General features: G+C 44.4%; 2 protein-coding genes across 8 annotated transcripts in view; both read left to right on the top strand.

Moving 5' to 3' along the window:
- tmem94 (transmembrane protein 94) overlaps nt 1-9,339 on the top strand; it is a 29,987-nt gene extending 20,648 nt beyond the window's left edge. For all 4 annotated transcript variants that reach the window (XM_084485839.1, XM_084485841.1, XM_084485842.1 and 1 more), the window contains 11 exons: nt 338-437; nt 537-645; nt 1,046-1,250; nt 1,765-1,842; nt 2,331-2,416; nt 3,048-3,129; nt 3,449-3,633; nt 4,339-4,433; nt 5,007-5,100; nt 5,706-5,876; nt 6,928-9,339. In XM_084485839.1, coding sequence (XP_084341965.1) covers nt 338-437; nt 537-645; nt 1,046-1,250; nt 1,765-1,842; nt 2,331-2,416; nt 3,048-3,129; nt 3,449-3,633; nt 4,339-4,433; nt 5,007-5,100; nt 5,706-5,876; nt 6,928-7,000 — 1,278 coding nt within the window. In that variant the 3' untranslated portion in view covers nt 7,001-9,339. The remainder of the gene's footprint in view (nt 1-337; nt 438-536; nt 646-1,045; nt 1,251-1,764; nt 1,843-2,330; nt 2,417-3,047; nt 3,130-3,448; nt 3,634-4,338; nt 4,434-5,006; nt 5,101-5,705; nt 5,877-6,927) is intronic.
- Nucleotides 9,340-9,787: 448 nt separating this feature from the next.
- tdrkh (tudor and KH domain containing) lies at nt 9,788-19,920 on the top strand. 4 transcript variants are annotated; one of them, XM_084485415.1, is made up of 14 exons: nt 9,788-9,860; nt 11,581-11,750; nt 12,197-12,288; nt 13,077-13,278; nt 14,241-14,380; nt 15,313-15,655; nt 16,151-16,317; nt 16,599-16,774; nt 16,867-16,931; nt 17,032-17,183; nt 17,695-17,805; nt 18,067-18,121; nt 18,638-18,700; nt 19,302-19,920. In XM_084485415.1, exons 2-13 carry the CDS (start codon nt 11,612-11,614, stop codon nt 18,691-18,693), a joined length of 1,698 nt encoding a protein of 565 aa, XP_084341541.1. In that variant the 5' UTR covers nt 9,788-9,860; nt 11,581-11,611; the 3' UTR covers nt 18,694-18,700; nt 19,302-19,920. The 4 variants fall into 4 exon arrangements, with proteins under 4 accessions (XP_084341541.1, XP_084341540.1, XP_084341542.1 ...); XM_084485414.1 differs by having other exon boundaries at nt 9,794-9,864; XM_084485416.1 differs by lacking the exon at nt 9,788-9,860 and adding an exon at nt 9,931-10,290.
- Nucleotides 19,921-20,512: the final 592 nt, after the last annotated feature.

A 20,512-nucleotide genomic window follows, 5' to 3' on the forward strand; every position in this document is an offset into this window, starting at 1 on the left:
TCGTCTGACAAATGTACTGTTATTGTAAGTCGCTTTGGATAGAAGCGTCTGCTATATACCCTAAATGTAAATGATATGTAGATTGAAATGGTCTTACGAGGTCACCTGTAACGTGTTAGCCAAGCACTCGGCTTGACAAATGCTGCCGCGATAGCTTCTGACTTGATGAGAACCTAACCTTAGCCGTTCTAGACTGAGTGTAGAGTGTATCTACTGCCCAGACAGGGTGTGGTCTCAAAAATGGTTATCTATGCATCTCATCATGCAACCGTTCCTACCTAAAGCAAAGAACCCCTGTTTGAATCACATCTTTTTGTTTGTTTCTTGCTCTCTGCAGGCCAAGCTGCCCCGTGGTATCCACCAGGTCCGACCCCACCTGAAAAACATTGACAATGTGCCTCTTCTGGTTCCCCTCTTCACCGACTGCACCCCAGACAGTGAGTAGGGTTGCAGTATGTTGTGTAGAGGCCCATGGGGGGTCACAGTATACGGATGCCGGTGCTTCAGTTCACTGCTTTCTGTGGTCACCTCCCCAGCCATGTGCGATATGATGGAGATCATGCAGGAGAACAGAGAGGTCACCTGCTGTCTGGGCAGCGCCGCAAACTTCCGCAACAGTAGATTGTTTCTGCAGAGTAACCTCAGGTACACACACTCACTCACTCACTCACTCACTCACTCACTCACTCACTCACTCACTCACTCACTCACTCACTCACTCACTCACTCACTCACTCACTCACTCACTCACACCTACACTTACACTTACACACACCTACACTTACACACACCTACACTTACACACACCTACACCTACACTTACACACACCTACACTTACACTTACACACACACACACACACCTACACACAAAAACACACACACACACACACACACACACACACACACACACACACACACACACACCTTCACTCACTCACTCACTCTCACACACACCTTGACTTACTCACTCTCACACGCCTTCACTCACTCACACAAACACACCTACACACACACACACACTTATCTTTCTCCTCCTCCCTTTAGCATCGCTCTGGACCCGCTGTACCCCTCGCGCTGCTCCTGGGAGACGTTTGGCTATGCCGCCGCGGGCGCCGGCGGCGGCTGCGGCTTCAGCGGGGACATGGAGGGCCTGACCCCTCTGAGGCTGTCCGGGGAGCTCAACACGCTGGGCTGCTCCGTCTGCTTCCACCAGGGGGAGAGCGTGAGCATGGTCAAGCTCATTGAGCAGGTGAGGCCGAGAGAACGTTAACGGAGAACCAAGGAGGACAATCGCATGTGTTAGATGACTCCTCTCTCTAGATTAAACCCATGCATTAGATGACTCCTCTCTCTAGATTAAACACATGCATTAGATGACTCCTCTCTCTAGATTAAACTCATGCATTAGATGACTCCTCTCTCTAGATTAAACTCATGCATTAGATGACTCCTCTCTCTAGATTAAACACATGCATTAGATGACTCCTCTCTAGATTAAACTCATGCATTAGATGACTCCTCTCTAGATTAAACACATGCATTAGATGACTCCTCTCTAGATTAAACACATGCATCAGATGACTTCTCTCTCTCTGTCTCCCGAACCGATCAACCAGTAGTGTTGGGGTTGATCTTCATTGGGATTGCTTTTTACCCATCATAGTCACAATAAATCGATCTTGTGAATGTTCCTTCTTGAAATACAACATAACTTGTTGTATTGTTGTACATTATAGATATATAATGTTTTTTATGACTTCCAGGCACGACACACGACCTACGGCATCCGAAAGTGCTTCCTGTTCCTGCTCCAGTGTCAGCTCAGTCTGGTCATCATTCAGGTAGGAGGCGGGCTGGGCTGAGTACACACACATCCCACGGTATACCGCGGTATAGCTGAACCTATACATGGTGTAGGCCTGGGCGATATGGCTGAAAGACATATCACGATATAACTTGATCATATTGATCGATATCGATAACTATTGGTAATTTTAATGACCTAAAAAGACTAGGAATCACGATGCTGGATTTAAACACTTCTGTTTAACCCTTAATACGACCTTCCACTGTTCTTCATCGATAAATACTCCAATGTCGACACAACAATGAAAAACACTCAAATATTGTAAAGAAGTATGGAACCGTGTTTGTGTAACAAACCCAGCTGCTAGATTCGGTGGTCCGGTCTCCTATCGATATATATTGAACATGTTTTATATTGATATTGATCAAAAGTCTATCACGATACGATAACTGATTGTTTTATTGCCCAGGCCTAGTATGGTGAGAAACAGTTGCAGTTTGATGCTGGTTTTCCCCCTCTTAGTTCCTGGCCTGTCTGGCCCAGCTGCCCCCTCCCATCAACACCACCGATATCCTGTGGTTGTCCTGCTTCAGCTGTCCACTGCTCAGGTAGGCCAATCACACTCCGTACCCGGGGGGGGCGTCTGCGCCTGTTGAAGTTCACCTCCTCTCTTTATCTTGCACCCGTCGGAGCGCGCGTCTCCTCCCGAGAGACTGTTTACGCACGATTGAATCCTCTAAATACTCACACAGCTGTATTTTTACATAAAGTGTGAAGGGCTTAATGTTGTATACGTGACGGATAATGAGGAGAATAGTAACCAAACATCCAGTTTGAGCTAGGGTGTGTGGCTGTAACGTTTGATAAAGTAACATGGTAATAACAAAAAAATGCCAGTAAATAATTACGCGTGCAATTGCATTGCATTAAGATTTTCGGACAATGATCAAACCGTGTCACTACTATGCAACCCACTACATCGCTTTTTATCTTGAATCCTATTTTTTGGGGTTTGGTTTTCCTTTTAAAAAGGTGACCATTGAACCCTGAAGATAGGCAGTTAGAATACACTGATGAATCCTATCTTAACAGTGTGTCCCTTCGAGGTTAACCCAACAGTCTGTCTAACATGTCTCAACAGTGTGTCCCTTCGAGGTTAACCCAACAGTCTGTCTAACATGTCTCAACAGTGTGTCCCTTCGAGGTTAACCCAACAGTCTGTCTAACATGTCTCAACAGTGTGTCCCTTCTGGGGAAACCTCCAGACAGTTCGGTCATGACGGTAGCAACAGGGAAGAATCTAGACGCTATTCCCCGCAAGGTGAGAGCCTTGTTTTACACTTACTGTTGTCTGCATGTCGTGTTTAAGCTGGAATTAACGGTCACATTAACTGTTACAGGCGTGTTTTAGCTGGAAGTAACTGTCACTATGTCACTGTCACTAACACACAACTGTGTATCTATATTGTATTTAGTGTATTTCTGGTTGTTTTAACCTGCATTAAGCCCCTTTGTGACTAATGCTCTGGAAAGCCACTGCATGTATATAAATACACTATACTTGCTCACTAACTCATTACCTCCCATTTTGTGTGGGTGTGTGTGTGGTTAACATTTTTTTTGACTCTCTTTCCGATCAGACCCAGAACTACTTCCTGGGCTGCTTCCTGTTGAAGTTTGGCCTGACTGTGTGTGCCTACCTGCTCGGCTTCGGCTTCACTCTGCAGCAGTTCTGCCAGCTGTCGGCTGGCAAGGGGTCGGGAAACATGACTGAGGCCAGCAACAGCACCGGTCCCGGCTCCTGCACTCACATACTCACCCCCAGGTAGAACCACGCTCACATACTCACCCCCAGGTAGAACCACGCTCACATACTCACCCCCAGGTAGAACCACGCTCACATACTCACCCCCAGGTAGAACCACGCTCACATACTCACCCCCAGGTAGAACCACGCTCACACACTCACCCCCAGGTAGAACCATGCTCACACACTCACCCCCAGGTAGAACCACGCTCACACACTCACCCCCAGGTAGAACCACGCTCACACACTCACCCCCAGGTAGAACCACGCTCACACACTCACCCCCAGGTAGAACCACGCTCACACACTCACCCCCAGGTAGAACCACGCTCACATACTCACCCCCAGGTAGAACCACGCTCACATACTCACCCACCACGCTCACACTCATGGAATCACATTACTCGTGTGAAAAAGGTAAACGCACAAGAATCCCGTTTGTCACATTATGTTCACTTTTAAAACACAGGTGATGGACAACTGGCAAATGTAATTAGTAAATACAACTTTTTTTTTTGCATATGCATAAAGTTATTTCCGAACATATTCACTACCAGCCCTACAACGTTATCAATATTGTTAAGTGAAGTATATTCGTAATTTAACCTTGGCATGTGCCACAATTGCGGTTAAAGACAATTTAAAGTGATTCCAAAATATGTGAAAATCCAACATGTAGAATCCCTCATAGAAATACTTTTATGTGTTGTTTTTTTCCAACAGTATGTCGGAGGGCGCGCCGCGCTGGTTCGGAGAGCTGTCCAACGGCCTGCTGCTCACGCAGAAGGTCATGGCTGGCTTCCTTGCTCTGCACACAGGTCTGCACACTGTTTGTATCAGGTCCCCACACGTTACACTACTGCTGTTCATTCATTCATATCAGGTCTGCACACTTTACACTATTGCAGTTCATTCATTCATATCAGGTCTCCACACTTTAAACTACTGCTGTTCATTCATTCATATCAGGTCTCCACACTTTACACTACTGCTGTTCATTCATTCATATCAGGTCTCCACACTTTACACTATTGCTGTTCATTCATTCATATCAGGTCTGCACTTTACACTTCTGCTGTTCATTCATTCATAATGGATATTAACACTTCGACTATTGATGTTCATTCCTTTATATCAGGTCTTTACAGTTAACACTATTACAATATAATGAGCAAAATCATACTTTATTATTATCATTAGTCCTGTATTTACATTTGGTTTAGTTTTTTGTGCAACTCAGTTTCTGTTTTTATTTGAGTTAACAAATTTTTTTTTTTTCAATACGTTTTTGTCGATTACAGCTCCAGCAAACTGTAACTGTAAGACTGCGACATCCCTCCCTATGTACACGCCCACCCTCACTCCCTTACCCCCCTGTGTCTCTCCTCCAGTGGTGGTTTCCCTGAGCTACGTGCACCGCTCGCAGTCTCTGTGGAGGAAGAGTCCCTTCAGCAACACTTGGTGGTGTCTCACCGTTCCCGTCGTGTGAGTACCCCCCCCCCCCCCCCCCATACCAGCTCTCTCTATCTAAAATGAGTTTGATGCTCCTCCTTTGCTCATATTTAATATCACTTGCTTTGGTATGTTCATTCAGTAAAATAACGACTTCTTCAAAGAAATTGTAAATCAACCAGAAAACATAATAATTGATAGCTCCCTCTCTCTCGCTCTGACTCTCTCTCTCTCTCTCTCTCTCTCTCTCTCTCTCTCTCTCTCTGCCTCTCTCTCTGCCTCTCTCTCGCCCCCTCTCTTTCGCTGCCTCTCTCTTTCTCTTCTCTTCTCTTCTCTTCTCTCTCTCGCTCTTGCTCTCGCTCTCTCTCTCTCGCCCTCTCTCTCTCTCTCTCTCTCTCTGCCTCTGTCTCTCTCTCTCTCTCTCTCGCCCCCCACTCTCTCGCCCCCCTCTCTCTCGCCCCCCTCTCTCTCTCTCTCCTCTCTCTCTCGCGTCCTCTCTCTCTCTCTCTCGCTCTCTCTCGCGTCCTCTCTCTCGCGTCCTCTCTCTCTCGCGTCCTCTCTTTCTCTCTCTCTCTCTCTCTCTCTCTCTCTCTCTCTCTCTCGCCCCCTCTCCCTGCCGTCTGTCTCCATCCACACAGCCTGCTGGGCCAGGTGGTGCAGGCCACCGTGGACTACCAGCTGTGGTGTGACAGGAGTTCCCCGTTGACCTTTGCCCTCTGGGACATCCCCCTGATGGCGCTGCTGCTCGTCTCCCTGTCCCCGCTGCTGGTGGTGCTGGTGAACGAGATGGTGAAGCTGCACGAGATCAGGTACGGTCTAGTACCCGTCCCCGATGTACCTCGACCTAGGGTTGCTCGATTATGGAAAAAAATCATAATCACGATTATTTTGGTCAATATTGAAATCTCGATTATTCTTGATTCTTATTTTTGAGTTTGAAAACATGATGCATTTAATCATAATTTCTCTCCAAAAAAAACACTTTGTAAATGAGCTGTTCTGCAATTTCTATTAAAAAAAATTATTTTATTTTTTTTATTTTTTCAAATCGTTTCAACTCGATTATATTAGTTTGGTGATCGTTTCACTCTGAAATCGAAATTGCAATTAAAATTAGATTAATCGCCCAGCCCTACCTTGACCTAGAGGCGCTCTAGGTATTGCTGTTGAATTTAAATTCATGGGGATCTCTTCCCTGATTGGTTGGGGGACTCCTATCTTGCCGGTCAATCCCAGGTGCGTGAAATGCAACATTTCCTGAAGGTGGAAATATGTGGGGGGGGGGGGGGAGCAGAGGTGTTGTTGTGGTGCTGGGTTTAAAAACCTGGCTCACTCTCTTTGCACCTGTCAAACCTTCCCTATAGCACCTTCAACATTATATTTGATCTGAATTCTGAACCTTTTTCCTCCAATAGCGACCTGATTCCTTCTTAAGGAGACAGTAATGTCCTATACAATGTGCTTCCTAATACTATACAATATATATAGGATACTTATAGTGTACCAGTACAGTCTATGTTCATGTATAGTATACTTTATATTGGTGAGTCATGCGTGTGAGACATTTTTATGCAATGGTTTCCCTCGTGATCCTTGTGCCCTCTAATACAATGGACAGGAAAAGTAGCAGTAGGTTATAGCGCAATAGGAAATATCTGTAAAGAGGGGATTATGGCCAAGTGATTGAGTAAGAGGAGGAAAGAGCAAGGCCTAGAATTCAACAATTATATAATGTGAATTAATAATAATTATTGTGATTTTCTCTAATTACCTCCTGAATTACTGAAGTACTGATCAAGCCGTTTTATTCTATTGTTTGTGCCAAACTATTTATTCCTCTCTTTTTTTTTTTGTTTACAGGGTGCGGGTTCGATACCAGAAACGGCAGAAATTACAATTTGAGACTAAACTGGGAATGAACTCGCCATTTTGATTGGCTCTGCTCTAAGGAACTCATTGTTGCGGCGAATCCAGGAACCGATCAGCTTTGTGCAAATAGGAAGGGGCGACCTGTTTATCACTGACACACACACACACACACACACACCCCTGTGCCTCATTTCTTAGGGTACACGACCAGGCCTCTGCCCACACACACTGCACCTCTTTCAGTTTGAATTGATAGGGCTTTAGCACATACAGTATGTCATATGTGTATGACATATTCAACGCACATATTTAAAACTTCTGATTTCTATTTTACGTTTAAGCTTTTTTTTTTTTTTTTTCTGGATTGACACAGAAAAGGTGTTTGCAAAGCATTTAAATTCCAATCTTCTTGATCCAAATTCCTTATCCAAACTAATACCCGAATAACCCTAACCAACCCTAACACAAGTAAGCCAAAACTGCAGGAAAACTATTTATTGAAAGGTTGTTTTATAGAAGAAGCATGAGGAATGTTTTTTGAAGAGGTAATACTCTCACAATCGCTTTTAGTTTGTCATTAAGATACACACTTCTGCATGGATTGTTTTACACACACTGCATCACATGTATTCATATTATAGGTCCACAGGAAACTTCATACGAAAATGCTGAGATTAGCAGGCTAATTCTGTCGGTGTACTCATTCTCAGAGTTGCCCTGATTGCATTAAGAGAAGAGTGATTTCCAGATTTGATGGTGATTTGATTGTATCATAAAACTAATCCTAGTGGGATCTTTTTTTCAATGGAAAATGCGATGCTAGCATGTACATGACTGTGTCCACTCTGTTGCCACTGTCCTGGGCTCGATCGAGGGTCGAGGCCTACAGAGTTGATGTGCTGTGTTTTAGGGTTGTTGCATATTGTTGCATATCTACAGGGAATGATGTAATGCTACCTCTTGTAAGTCTGGAAAGCTTGAACAAAAACAAAAAAAGGGTTAAAATGGCAAAAGCTCTGTAAATAAGCCCTGGCAAACACATTGCATATTCACAAAAAAGCTATTGTCCCAAGCGCCACCTCATACAAAAGGATTTAGATTGTGCCCAATTCATGAGCTTCCGTTTGGATCCAATTAATTAGTATGTCCCTGTTAAGAATGGCGGCTCATGTTAGATCTACCCACCTCTTGTATCATTCTCAACAGGAAGGTCTGAACACAAGGTCTTGTAATGTGTGAGAAAGACCATTGGGCTTAACACAACAATCTCTGCAAATCCTTGCAAAAAAAAAAAAAATACAATTCTACTGCGAGAATCTTTTTAATGCAGTCTTCTGGAAGGTGCTTTCTCAAACGGGTGCCTTTACTCTCTGCCTGACTAGTCGCTCTCTCTATACGACGATGAGTCATTCAAATAACATTTAGACCTAGAAACAAAATGCCGGCTGCTGTTTGTTTTTGGTACACCACAAATGTTAAATACGCACGAATGATTTGCGAAGGTGATACACGTGATCAGATGCAGAGGATTTAAAAACCTAATTTAGCAGTTTGACTACATCTCGAAAATTATCCTCCTCCTGGTTAATTTGTACTTCTCATACTGTGCTCCCAAATGAACACAGCCTTCCTTCCTTTTGCCTCTGGCAGACGTGACGCCAGTCATCCATAATGCTTCTCCATGATGTGTCATGACCACAGGCTGTTGTTGCCACAGCTCGCAAAGGATCAGTTCGATATCATCCGATTGAATGAAAGGGATATCTGGGGGTTATATGGGTTTTAGTTGACCATATGTGCCCATCACCGGTCCTCAAGCCTTTTGTAAGCATTTTATTAGGTTAATGGTTCATTCTCTCAAGATGAAGGAATAAAAGGATGAGGACAGGTGATACCATTCATGTTGATGTACCAGCCATGTAGTCCAAGATTGTCTCATGCTTTCAGTCTTTTTAAAGACTCACCGCGATGTGTACATTCTGTTAAAATGCTGTACATTTAATTTTTTGTTTTCCACATTTTGTACTTCGGTTAATTTATCGTGTCACTGAGTTTCTGTTAATGTTGCATGAGAAGGATATTTAGTCAGCATTCTGGTTGGGAAATCTTTTAGTAATATTCAGTTTGTCTGCTACAACTTGTGATTTGAATCGCTGATGTATGTGCTGCTGGTGTTTAGTCTTAACTATTTTCTCATGAAACTAGGAAAAACTATTCATGCTATATGATTGACTGTTGGCTGACAGCCAATTTGTCATTTCATTATGAGGAGTACTGATGTTGATGTGGTAGTTCACAAGATCCGTAAATGTATATTTTGTATTTTTTCAAAAGATAAATGTTTTCTTTTTTTGTACATTTCGTTTATGCATTGATTTATGTGAAGTAAATAAAGGCGGTCCATTTTTATTACATGTTGGTGTACGTGTTATTATGTCTGCAACACACGTTATGAACAATGAACTAACGGCAACGGTCGTCCGCACGTTGTTTCATATAACTTATTGTGTACAAATGTATCTTTGTTGAAGAACAGCTGTGGTGTTTATTATTCCCAGACAAAACAGTAGGCTACAGTCTAGAAACGTAAGAAGGGTCACACAACATCAAAACAAAAGTACAAACTATTATAAAAGGAGGCCATCCTATGTCCAAACGATCGCATATTTTTTCTTATTACTTCTAAGTACTGCAGCTACCCTTACAGTGTACGTACAGTATGCACATAGTATGCACACACTTGGGACATACTACAGGCGATATCACTGATTAGCACCCCCCCCCCCCCCCCCTGTGTGACGTCATTCCGGCGTCGTGCTTCGCGCTTCTAGCACAAACAGGGGCATTCCACCTGCGCGTGCCCTGTGTAGGCTGTGTCCTCCTCCTCGTCCTCTTGACAGCACACACGGGTCCTCGTCGTTACTGTTAGTAAGTGAAGCTTTAGTTCTAGTAAGCTAAATGTACGCATGCGTTTAGACGCGTATGGTTTACGTCTAAACGTACATTTGGACGTGTTTGTTTTAGACGCTTTGGAGACACACATCCATGGCGCAATACGACGCGTGCGTGCGTGCGATGCTTCTTCGCGTTCGGGGTTGCCCTTGTTAAGGCAGCCCCCCGCCGCTTGTTTTAACGGGGCTAGTTCGTTGTATGGGAAGGTTAGTTAAGGTAAACAGTGCGAGTTAAGGTGAACCATGTTGGTCGGGGTGCTAGAGGTGAGCGTGTCATGCGGGTTGTGTTGTGTACTGTAGAGGTTATTATGTAGCTGCTGCACAGAGAGGCTACGTTAGCTCTCTTCGCTCCCTTCGCTCCCTTCACAACGTGAGGTGATTCTTGTACTCAGTATACTCAATGGTAAGTTGCCCCCAGAAACCATGGCCATGGCCCATGGTTAAAGGCAAGCAGCCTTAGGCCTACTATATATGATTGATATACTATATATTGGCTATGTATGTATTTATTTATCCATCATGATTGAAGTTCCCAGTGCATCCTTGATTGACAGTTTTCTACATCTTATATAAGTGTGTTATATAAGCGTAACGTTAATGTCAGTGTTGTCTTTCTGTTTGCCAGCTAATAGGACGTGTGCTATAATGGTTAAGATACTGCTGCTAGTTAGGGTAAGGGCTGGGAGCCCAAATAGTGGTTAGAAGTTGAGATCATGCATCTCCGTTCAGTCCTCGATGGAGATGGATCACATACGCGGTTAGCACATACGCGTCCTATGATGATCACAACAACGAGAGATCAGTGCCATATAGTAGACCCTTCATATCAGTGCTCACATGGTTTTACGCTGTATTGTAGATAATGGTTTGTCTTGCCTAACGCTTTGTGTGTAGTACCTCAACATTCTCACACAGTATCCTACACCCATTGGGGGCGATGGTTTCCTTCCTAAAGGGAGCAGATGGTCGTCCCTATTTTCTCCTCACTTGGTTTACCCTTTTTCTGTAAAAGAGAGGGGGGGGGAAACGAAGATCCGTCATTTTGGCACACTTCTTCAGAGATGGATTTGGGGATCTCAAAGTGTCGCGTGTTCCTCAACTACAGCCCCAGTGCTCTCTTCTCTCAGTGAGACGCGCGTCTGCATGTTGTTTCGTCCGCTTGCTTTTCCATCCAATGTTGGCTTACCTCCAACCTATGTCTGGCCTGCTCCAATATATTTGTAGAGACAAATCTGTGAGAAAAATAGTTGGAGGTATTGCAGCTGTTCACGCACATCAGCTCAGCTCCCATTGTTTGGGCTGGGACGATTGCAGTTTGACCTTCTGCCTCAAACAAAACGTGTGCCTACAAACCTGAAATATTACCTAATATGTTGTTTATATTTTTGCTGTGTAATCTATTCCAGTGCTGGGGATGCATCAATCTACTGTAGGCTTGCTTTGCTTTCATGGATGCGCTGCATGAGTTGTTTGACTTGATTTTACAGTGAAGTTGATTGTTTACTGATTCCTGCTACGCCATGAATGAATCACAATTACACAACAATGCTTTTTATTCAACACAAAAATAGCATGGAAAAGAAACTCGTCTCGACAGAATGCCTGAATGTCATTCGCGGCTCGCGGCTCGGTCAAGAGAAGCGTGCGTGTGTGTGTGCCGATAAAGGCAGTTACGTTGTTGTGTCCCGTCTAGGTCGGGTGTTCCTCTGGGGCGCCGTTGCATCATGGACGCGATGAAGGAAGCACCCGAGAGCACAATGAGCCCGGGCCGAGTGGTGGCCCTCGCCGCCGGCCTCTCCATCGGGGCCGGGGTGGGCTACATGGTCTACCGCCACCTGAGCAGCACCGCCGTTAGTGCCACCTGTGAGTCCTCCCCTTACACCCCTTTCTTTCTAAGTGTTCGTTCAAACATACCAAAGAGACGAGTGTGTTGGCGACGTCTATGGAAACCACTAGTGATCCTAAACCCTGGGACGGGGGCGGACACACACTGCAAACAAAAATAAGTTTAACTTTTTTTGTGGCAGTTTGGTCCGAACTAATCCAAGTCTGTCGCTTTTTACTCCTCAACCAGAACTATATACTCCAGTCGTACCTCGACCAGACACCAAAGTCACGTTCGCGTTAGTTGAGAACCTGGTGTTATGCCAGGCATGCAGACATTCAGCCCCTGGGCTACACCCACACAGGCCCTTTTTGTGAACGCTCGCTCTCTTACGGACCTCTCACTGCAGCCATTTAAGTGTAACAATCTAAAATGTTCCCTGTTCAACCGTAGTCTTCTTGGTGGTTTATGTCGCCGTTTGCAGCCCAGCTGGTCAGCTGTGAAGAGTCCATGATGACTCTTCCCCTGGACGTGTACAGGAATATGTCCCGACACCAGGCCACCTTTCTGGATGCGGTTAGTAGCATATAAGGCAACTCACCGGGCAGTGTTTCGTCAAGATGCTATAGATCTTGTTGCTCAACAGTAAAGCGCTGTTTAAAATCAGACTACATGTTTTGTCACAATTTTGAAATGGCCATACACCATTGGCTTATGATTTAAATGTGCCTTTTTGTGTGTGTGATATTAAAAAAATACACTGTTACAAAAGCAAGACATGAACTTCCCATTCTACCTTTTAGTTATGCACTGTGAGCTAGAGAAACACCTGCTGCTTAAACATGCAAAAGATGAGAACTAAAACGGTCTGGTATTCAGGCCGTAAAGATTATAATTAGAGATGTGTGGTTGTATTTAGCCGTTGGCTGATAGTCATACGTCTTGGCAGCGGCGTCTCCTGGGGCATGTCGGTAAAGTAAGGTGAGAGAGGCTTTGTGGTCGGGGGCCGAGTATACGAAAGGGAACCGATTAGAATGGCCTTGTCGAAGTTAACGAAACTCAGAGCTTTGGAAAAAGATAAACTCTCAAATGTACAGACTGCTACATAACAAAATATTTGACGTTTTAATAAAAACAGATTGTCTTAATAAAACTAACCTTGCGGGTGAGATAAGGGCACTCTGACAATCAAGACATCTTCTAAAAGCTGCAAGTCCGGGAAGTGGGTAATGGATCACGTTTACTTGCTCCCGACAGGCTTTCAATGGGATGAACGTGTGACCAAGAAAATAATATCCTAATGGAGTGTTGGCTCCAATGATTGACAACTTGAGCGGTGCCACTCCTCTCCTTTCTCATACCAGGCCAGAGAGAGGTCTGGAGCCCATGTCCAGGTGGTGCCAGCTACAGCGGGGCCCTGCCCTCAGACAGCTGTGGGTTTGCTGCTGCGGGGCTCCCCGGAACAGATAATAATGGCCAAGTGTGTCCTGGACAACCTGGTCACAGACTGCCAGCCGGCCACTGAAGTCCTGGAGGTGCCCCAGACCGCCTTTGGAAGGATCATTGGTAAGCCAGCAGCACAGCACGTCAACATTTACTTAGTAGACTTTGTGGGAGCTCCCACACTGAAGAAATACTGCACACAGCCACACAGAAAATGCATGGCTAACTCAATGTTGCCGTATATATTTGCTGGAATTAACTCAAAATTCCATGGACACATTTTGCAACTGCGTATGACTTTCACATGAATATGAAATCTAGGATCACCCTGGCGTTGTACTGGCAGATTTGAGGATCTCAATGCTAGAGCAGTAACATAACTTACGAAGACAAACGATTATTGTACGATTTTTATTGTTTTGTGTTTTGAATGCAGTGTTTATTTTGAATATGGTATGAGTTAACGTTTATTTTTGCTCACGAAACGCTGGCAAGCTGAGGTAAGTTGAGGAGTTGTGCATTAGCTTAGACATGGGTGATGAGGTTCTCGCCGTAGTTCTGATCTTAGAAAAGTCACACAAAGCCATATTCATCACTTTTTTGCCATTCCCCGTCCCCTTTAAAATACACATAGTGAAGTTACACCACTGCTGTGCCAACCTCTTTTTCCCCTTGTACTAGAGAGTTTGCAGCTCCTTAGATTTAGGGCATGTAGCAGACGCTTTTATCCAAAGCGACTTACAATAAGTACATTTGTCATAAGAAGTGAAACAATATATCGCCGTCGGTACAGTAAAGACGTTCATAGAACCAAGTGCAAGCACTAACAATCGCCAGGCTGAACCCATTTCCCCGTATACAGCAGTGATAGCCAGCCACTGCAGATGCTACACAACTAAGTACATGCTACACAACATGCATACACAGCACAATTAAGTACATGCTACACAATTAAGTACAATGAATGAATACAACCTGCATTAAGTGCGTTCATCAAGTGCCAGGACGTACAACAGTGCAACAGACAAATAAAGGGACTGAATGGCTATGTAGAGTCTAGGTGAACTCCTTCTTTGTTGTTGCAGGCCGTGGAGGGGAGTCTCTGAAGCTAATCACGCAGACCACCGGCGCCAGGGTGGTTTGTCCCCGGGAGAGGCGGCAGGACCCGGGGGCCATGGGCAAAGTGACCATCACAGGCACCCACCAGGAGGTGCAGCAGGCCAAGGTTGGTGAAACAAAACTAACTTTTTGATTCTGTAATGGTCCCGTTTTTTGGTAACCATCGTCGCATTTTCTGAGTCCCTTAAAACTGCTGTAGGCTCAATTTGAGAGTGGTAAAGAGGGAGGGGAAAAGAGTCGAAGACCTCTCTGATCCATTTCCATACACATTATGGCTCTCAAATCTTGCCTGAAGCACCTTTTTTAATGCTGTTGAAATGTTAGACTTGGATCGTAAGAAAACTAGTAGTGATATAGTTTTAAAAAGTTCAATAGAAATAATAAAAGTTCAGGAGAAATCTATTTAAAACGTACCTTTTTAAGCTATTCTGTTCAAGAGACACCCATGTTCCTAGTTTATTTGCTAACACACATATTGAAGCTGGGCTATCAGTGATTATACTGTGGAGGTACAGATTCGGGATATAGATATCGGTACCAAAGCTAGTAATGGAATCGAAGTTCGAAAACGTTGATATCAGGAAAAACTCTTGATCATTATTAACTAAGGATGTGAATAACTCAAATTTTTCATGGTCGAATAATCAGTGGGTGGTATGATCGAATAATCGATTATTCGATGTTTGCCGACATTCACAAAGGCAGCCATGGATCATCGGCAAGAAATCACTTAATATCTTAAACGCAAAAAAACGAACTTTAACAGTGATCAGTGTTTGTGTTGTATGCATATATATGAATATTTATGCCTGTGTATTGTTTTTCTGTACATGATTAATAATAATAAAAAAAACTAATAGTGCTACAGAACCAACATTAGTTCCGTCCGTTAATTCTTGTTTATTTGAATGGGAAAAAATGTTAACGGTCCAAACGTTGAAAATCGACTTTGACCCTCGGAAACGAATAATCGAATAATCTAATATTCTGACCCATCCCTAATAATATTAACCACCGTTAACCCGAGCCTCTTTCCAGGAGTTGATCCTGGAGAAGGTGCGTGACGACACCACGGTGAGGAGGAAGATCTGCCAGTCGTCCGCTCTCCGCCTGAAGCGAGGACCGCACGATCTCCTCCAGGCCCCAAAGTGTGAGGTCGCGGAGTCACAGCCGCCGCCGACGCCGCCAGCGCCGCCGGGCCCGGCCGCCATCATCCACAACAACAACAACAACAACAAGGGGCCCTGCTCTCTGAAGCCCAGTGAGCTGGCGCTGAGTCTGCAGCCCAACAAGCCTGGGGACAACAACAACAAGGAGGAGGAGCAGCAGCCGGAGGAGCTGGCCTCCCCAGACTCTCTCTCCGAGGTGTCAAAGTTTGAAAGTGAGCCGGCCTTCCTCAAGGTTTTGACACATGATGGAAAGTATCCGTCCCATTGCCCCATGTAGGTTTTTTTTTTATTTTTTACAGTACTTACAGTACAGCTTAGGCGGCTGCCAAAGCAACACACGCCTGCCGCCTAAACTACGACGTCAATTACCTTAACTACGACGTCAATTACCTTAACTACGACGTCAATTACCTTAGCTACGACGTCAATTACCTTAGCTACGACGTCAATTACCTTAGCTACGACGTCAATTAACTTAACTACGACGTCAATTACCTTAGCTACAACGTCAATTACCTTAACTACGACGTCAATTACCTTAACTACCCCCCCACCCCCCCCGGTCAGACAGCAACCCCCCCCCCCCCCCGGTCTGATGGCAAACCCCCACCACCTTCACTAACAAACTTTGTGCAGGAAACCCTGGCCCCATCATGTCCTTATGTGGTCGTTTTTCCCCCCCTGTCGTTCTCCGTTCTCCGGTCCAGTTCCCAGCCCGGACCTGAGCTTCCAGCCCGACGAGCACCTGGAGGTGTACGTGTCGGCGTCGGAGAACCCCGGCCACTTCTGGATCCAGATCCTGGGGGTTCGCTCCCTGCAGCTCGACAAGCTGACGGAGGAGATGAGCCGCTTGTACGCGGCGGGTACACCCAGCGTGAGTACCCCGCATCTCTCCTCCATGCTTTATTCATGACGGACGCTTTATTGCACACACTCCTGCGCCTGCCCCTAGCTGCCACTCGTCGTGGGCGATGTGTGTGTACCTTGCATTATTAATGAGAACAAAAAACCTGATAATTGCGCAGCGGGCCAAAATGTCTTGCATTTTTTATTGAGCGCACACTACTCACACTCTAGTAGGGGCTATCATAATGTTATCACTTTTAGCTTTTCTGGGTGATGATTGAAAGCTCAAAGCTGCGTAACTCCTTACAGGAGCACACGATAGAGTCCATCGTGGTGGGAGACATAGTGGCCGCCCCGTACCGGGACCATGGAACGTGGAACAGGGCCCGGGTGCTGGGCCTGCACGGGTCCGGCCTGATTGACCTCTACTACGTGGACTTTGGAGACAACCAAGAGCTGCCCAAAGACAGCCTGCGCAGCATGAGGTAGACGCGTGGTCTTGTGTGGTTAATGACCGTTAATTGAAGAAGTATTAGGATATAATGCATCGTTTTTGATTTAATCTGTCCTTACCCAGGAGTGATTTCCTCAGTTTACCGTTCCAGGCCATTGAGTGTAGCCTGGCAGAAGTACAGCCAGCAGGTTTTATGCATTTTAATTAATCTCAGTACAGTAGAAAAAGATAAAAACAACTACTGCTGACTGCATGAAATCCACAACCTTGAATCTGTTGTTCTGCCAGACGAGGCCTGGACCGAGGCAGCCCTGGATGACTTTGACAAACTAACTTATTGCGCTGAGTGGCGCCCCCTGCGGGCCAAACTATGCAGTTACTCCCACTCTGAAGTTTGCACCTGGCCAAGTATGAAGCTCTATGACAACATCCAGGGCAAGGTGAGCTGGTGCCTTCTGGGTTTCTTCCGCTTACTTTGCAGAAACAATCTGAACATTCAGAAGCTGGTTGACGTTAAGTAGTCAGTATAAATATGTATAAATAGTCTAAAGCCCCTGTCACACATAGTTACTGGTAAACGACTGGGATAACATTGCAGGCCACGCTAGTGTTTTACACTATTCACAGATGCAGCTATGTTCAGGAACATTTCCGTCTTGCGCCCGTTCACACATGGCATAATATTCTTATGGGGTCACCCAAAAGCATTGGCTCATTAAGATAAACAGTGGCAGATTAAAACACGTCCTCAGCGGAGTCCTGAGATCGGTTCGCTCACGGTACACTTACGGATGCCAGCTGCCATAAAACTCGCTGACTGCAGTGAAACCGTAATTTTATGCAGTAACGACGGCATCAACATATTTGGTGACTCAATGATTATGATTGTGAACTCATATGCATATGACCGTGAATGTGTTTTTGTTTTGTTGTCTTCTTGTTCATGTGAAGGCTGTAGACCTGGGTGAGGAGCTCATCCGTCTGGGCCACGCCGTGAGCTGCCAGGATTCAGGGAGTGGAGGAGGGGACGGGGACAACCCTGGCTCTCTGCAGAGGATGCTGGTAAAACGTTTCCCCCTTCAGGAGTGCTTTTCAAAACTCTGTGACCGACCGTCATTATTTTAAATGAACACTGCTTTAGCACAATTCAAAGTCCTTTTTAGGAGCCGTTAACGCTAAATAACGTAAGAAGTGTAAAGTAAGGAATGATATAAAATGTTTAGACGGATAAGGCTTTACATTTAAAATAAGTGGATAACATTTTAATACGTGGGATTTTATCCCGTCCTTGACCTCTTTCTCATTTCTTATTTTTGTCGGCAGGATGATGTGATCGGGGCGTCGTCTGAGCTGAGCCTGTCCTGTATAAGCCTATCAGGTTGGTGTCACCAGGTTTGGGTATAGGGCTGGGGTTATTGCGTGAGATGCCCCCATAGCGGCTAATGATCTGGCCCAGTGAAAGCATATGCAATGAAATCAGAATGGGACCAAGAACTGACCCCTGTGGAACTCCACATGACAGAGCAGCAAAGGTTTTTACATGGATTATGGCTTGGAGGTAGGCCAGAAATTAGATTGGAATGGGAGCGAGGGGACATGATGCACAGGCAAAATTCTGATTGGTCAATAAGGTTTCATGGGTACGCATTATTTTTCTAAATCAATGAACATGCATCAATGCTTTGAGCGCCGCAGAATAATATTTCAGCTGTTTTTAAGTCAATGAAAAGTATTAATGTTATGGCTGAAACTAACTAACTATTCAGTGGTGGTAAGCAACCTCTGCTTCACCGCGGCCTCATAACCAATCCATTCATAAATTGTTTTCCAATAACTACACTGCCTGTTGTGGTTTATTCCTTACTAAATGCCCTTTGTACTTTTCATGTTCCAGAAGTTGCTTCCATCTCAGGAAGCGTTGACGATACCATTGATGATGAGCTGTTCTGATGTCAAGGTATTCAAGTTCTCCTCGATGCCTTTCTGTAGCGTTACATAACCATACAATTATTTCATGTTATCCGTTTTTCTATTTCACTTTGTAATATTGAGACAAACCAGCAGGATTCTTGGCATATAAGCGGCTGACCACTTCTATCGAAACCTCATTTAACAATAACATAAATACTGCTGTTCTGCCTCTTCAAAGCCGACGATAGAGGAAGAGAAATATAGGGCATTGATCTAGCCACAACAGCACACCACACACTAACCGCTTCCATTCCTGACCGTCCCAGTCATGATTCTCAAAGCAAATCACAATATTGGGATTTAAAAACACAACTTGAGTGTGAACAAACATGGCAGACGGTGGTCATGCTTTTGCACTTGTTACGGGACAAACTAGAGCAAAATGGAAGAACTATTAACAAAGTCATGGAAACTACGTGAACATGGACCGAACATGTGTTGCGATTTAAATTATATATTCTTTAGCTTGCGTATTACATTTTAACAGTGTCATCCCTCTTTCATTACACGTAATTCATTCATTTGAAGTCCATCAGGTCACTGCTCTATACGATATCATTCACTTCCCCCACACATCTTTCCTCCAGCCTCCAGCCTCCAGCATGGACTGTCCACACCCCTGAATCCCTTTGATGTGGCTTGCTGCAGGTGAATCTCTCGCAAGCTGCGTGAGCCCCAACACCCTCCAATGATGAAGCCTTACTTACTTGAACGTGTGCAACAGTCAAAATCTTCCTGAAAAAGTACTTGTCTTTAGTTACCCAAATGCAGGATGCGTTCATTGTTGTAGTCTATTTTTTGATTAGCGCCACTATTTCTGTTACGTTCAATACTGCTTTGAGTTCATAAGCAGGATATCGGGTTCAAAACTTCACGGAGACCAGTTCCTGGCTAAGTCACTGGTAAGCTGGACCGTGGCTTTAATGTTTCTGTGTGCGCACGTGTGTGTGTGTGTGTGTGTGTGTGTGTGTGTGTGTGTGTTTGAGAAAGAGAGAGAGAGAAAGAGAGAGAGAGAGAGAAGGTCCAGCTGTTACATATATTGAATATATTGAAATATATATTGAAGAGAATTATATTGTTCAGGTTATATTATTGTTTTAATATTATATATCATTATTTTGTGAAACATAAGATGCATCTATAATGCTGAAGTACTATTTGTCTGCAGAAATATAATAGTGATCTTCAATAAAGAATTTATTTGTCTTTAATGTGGAAGAGACTCTTAATTTGCAAACATGTATAATGGCTGATCCATAGGTGGCTGTGGACAATATGTCTAACGACGTTGAACAAGGTTCAAATGATTCATTAATAATGATTGTGTTCTAGACTTAAAAGGGTTGTTTAGAAAGCTATTTAAAACGCTGATTATGTTTGGGAATCTAAAGGAGCTGTAGGTAAGATTTGACAGCTGATTAGAGAGAGAGAGAGCAGACATACGAAAAAAAAATTCCCATCCCTCTGCTTTCCCCCCCAACGTTTCTCAGCCACTAAGTAGTGGCTGAGAAACTACTAAACTACTTTCTCACTACTAAGAAGTGTTGCATTTCACTAACCAGTAAATGACAGGCACGAGAGATCCCAAAACCAATCAGACAAGGTGATGCCCTAAATGGTCAAAAATCTTAGTTTAAGGCATAGACAACTCGAAACAGATTGTCACGCATTTCACTCACTCGCAGCCGGGAGATTAATAGCTGTTATAAATCTTACCTACAGCACATTTAATTGACATCTAATGTAGGCTTTGGTATATTGGTTATATTCAGAAAAAAAACCGCAATGGTTTGTTCTG

The sequence above is a fragment of the Micromesistius poutassou genome, assembly GCF_964030765.1.
Source record: "Micromesistius poutassou genome assembly, chromosome: 21".
NCBI classification, from domain to species: Eukaryota; Metazoa; Chordata; class Actinopteri; order Gadiformes; family Gadidae; genus Micromesistius; species Micromesistius poutassou.

Bases quoted from the DNA above. Each gene is read 5' to 3' on its own strand.
- tdrkh (XM_084485413.1), top strand. From the start codon at position 10,949: ATGGATTTGGGGATCTCAAAGTGTCGCGTGTTCCTCAACTACAGCCCC. The intron at 14,381-15,312 runs GTTGGTGAAACA...GCCTCTTTCCAG, and splicing joins AGGAGGTGCAGCAGGCCAAG to GAGTTGATCCTGGAGAAGGT. The intron at 16,932-17,031 runs GTTTTATGCATT...TTGTTCTGCCAG, and splicing joins GGCAGAAGTACAGCCAGCAG to ACGAGGCCTGGACCGAGGCA.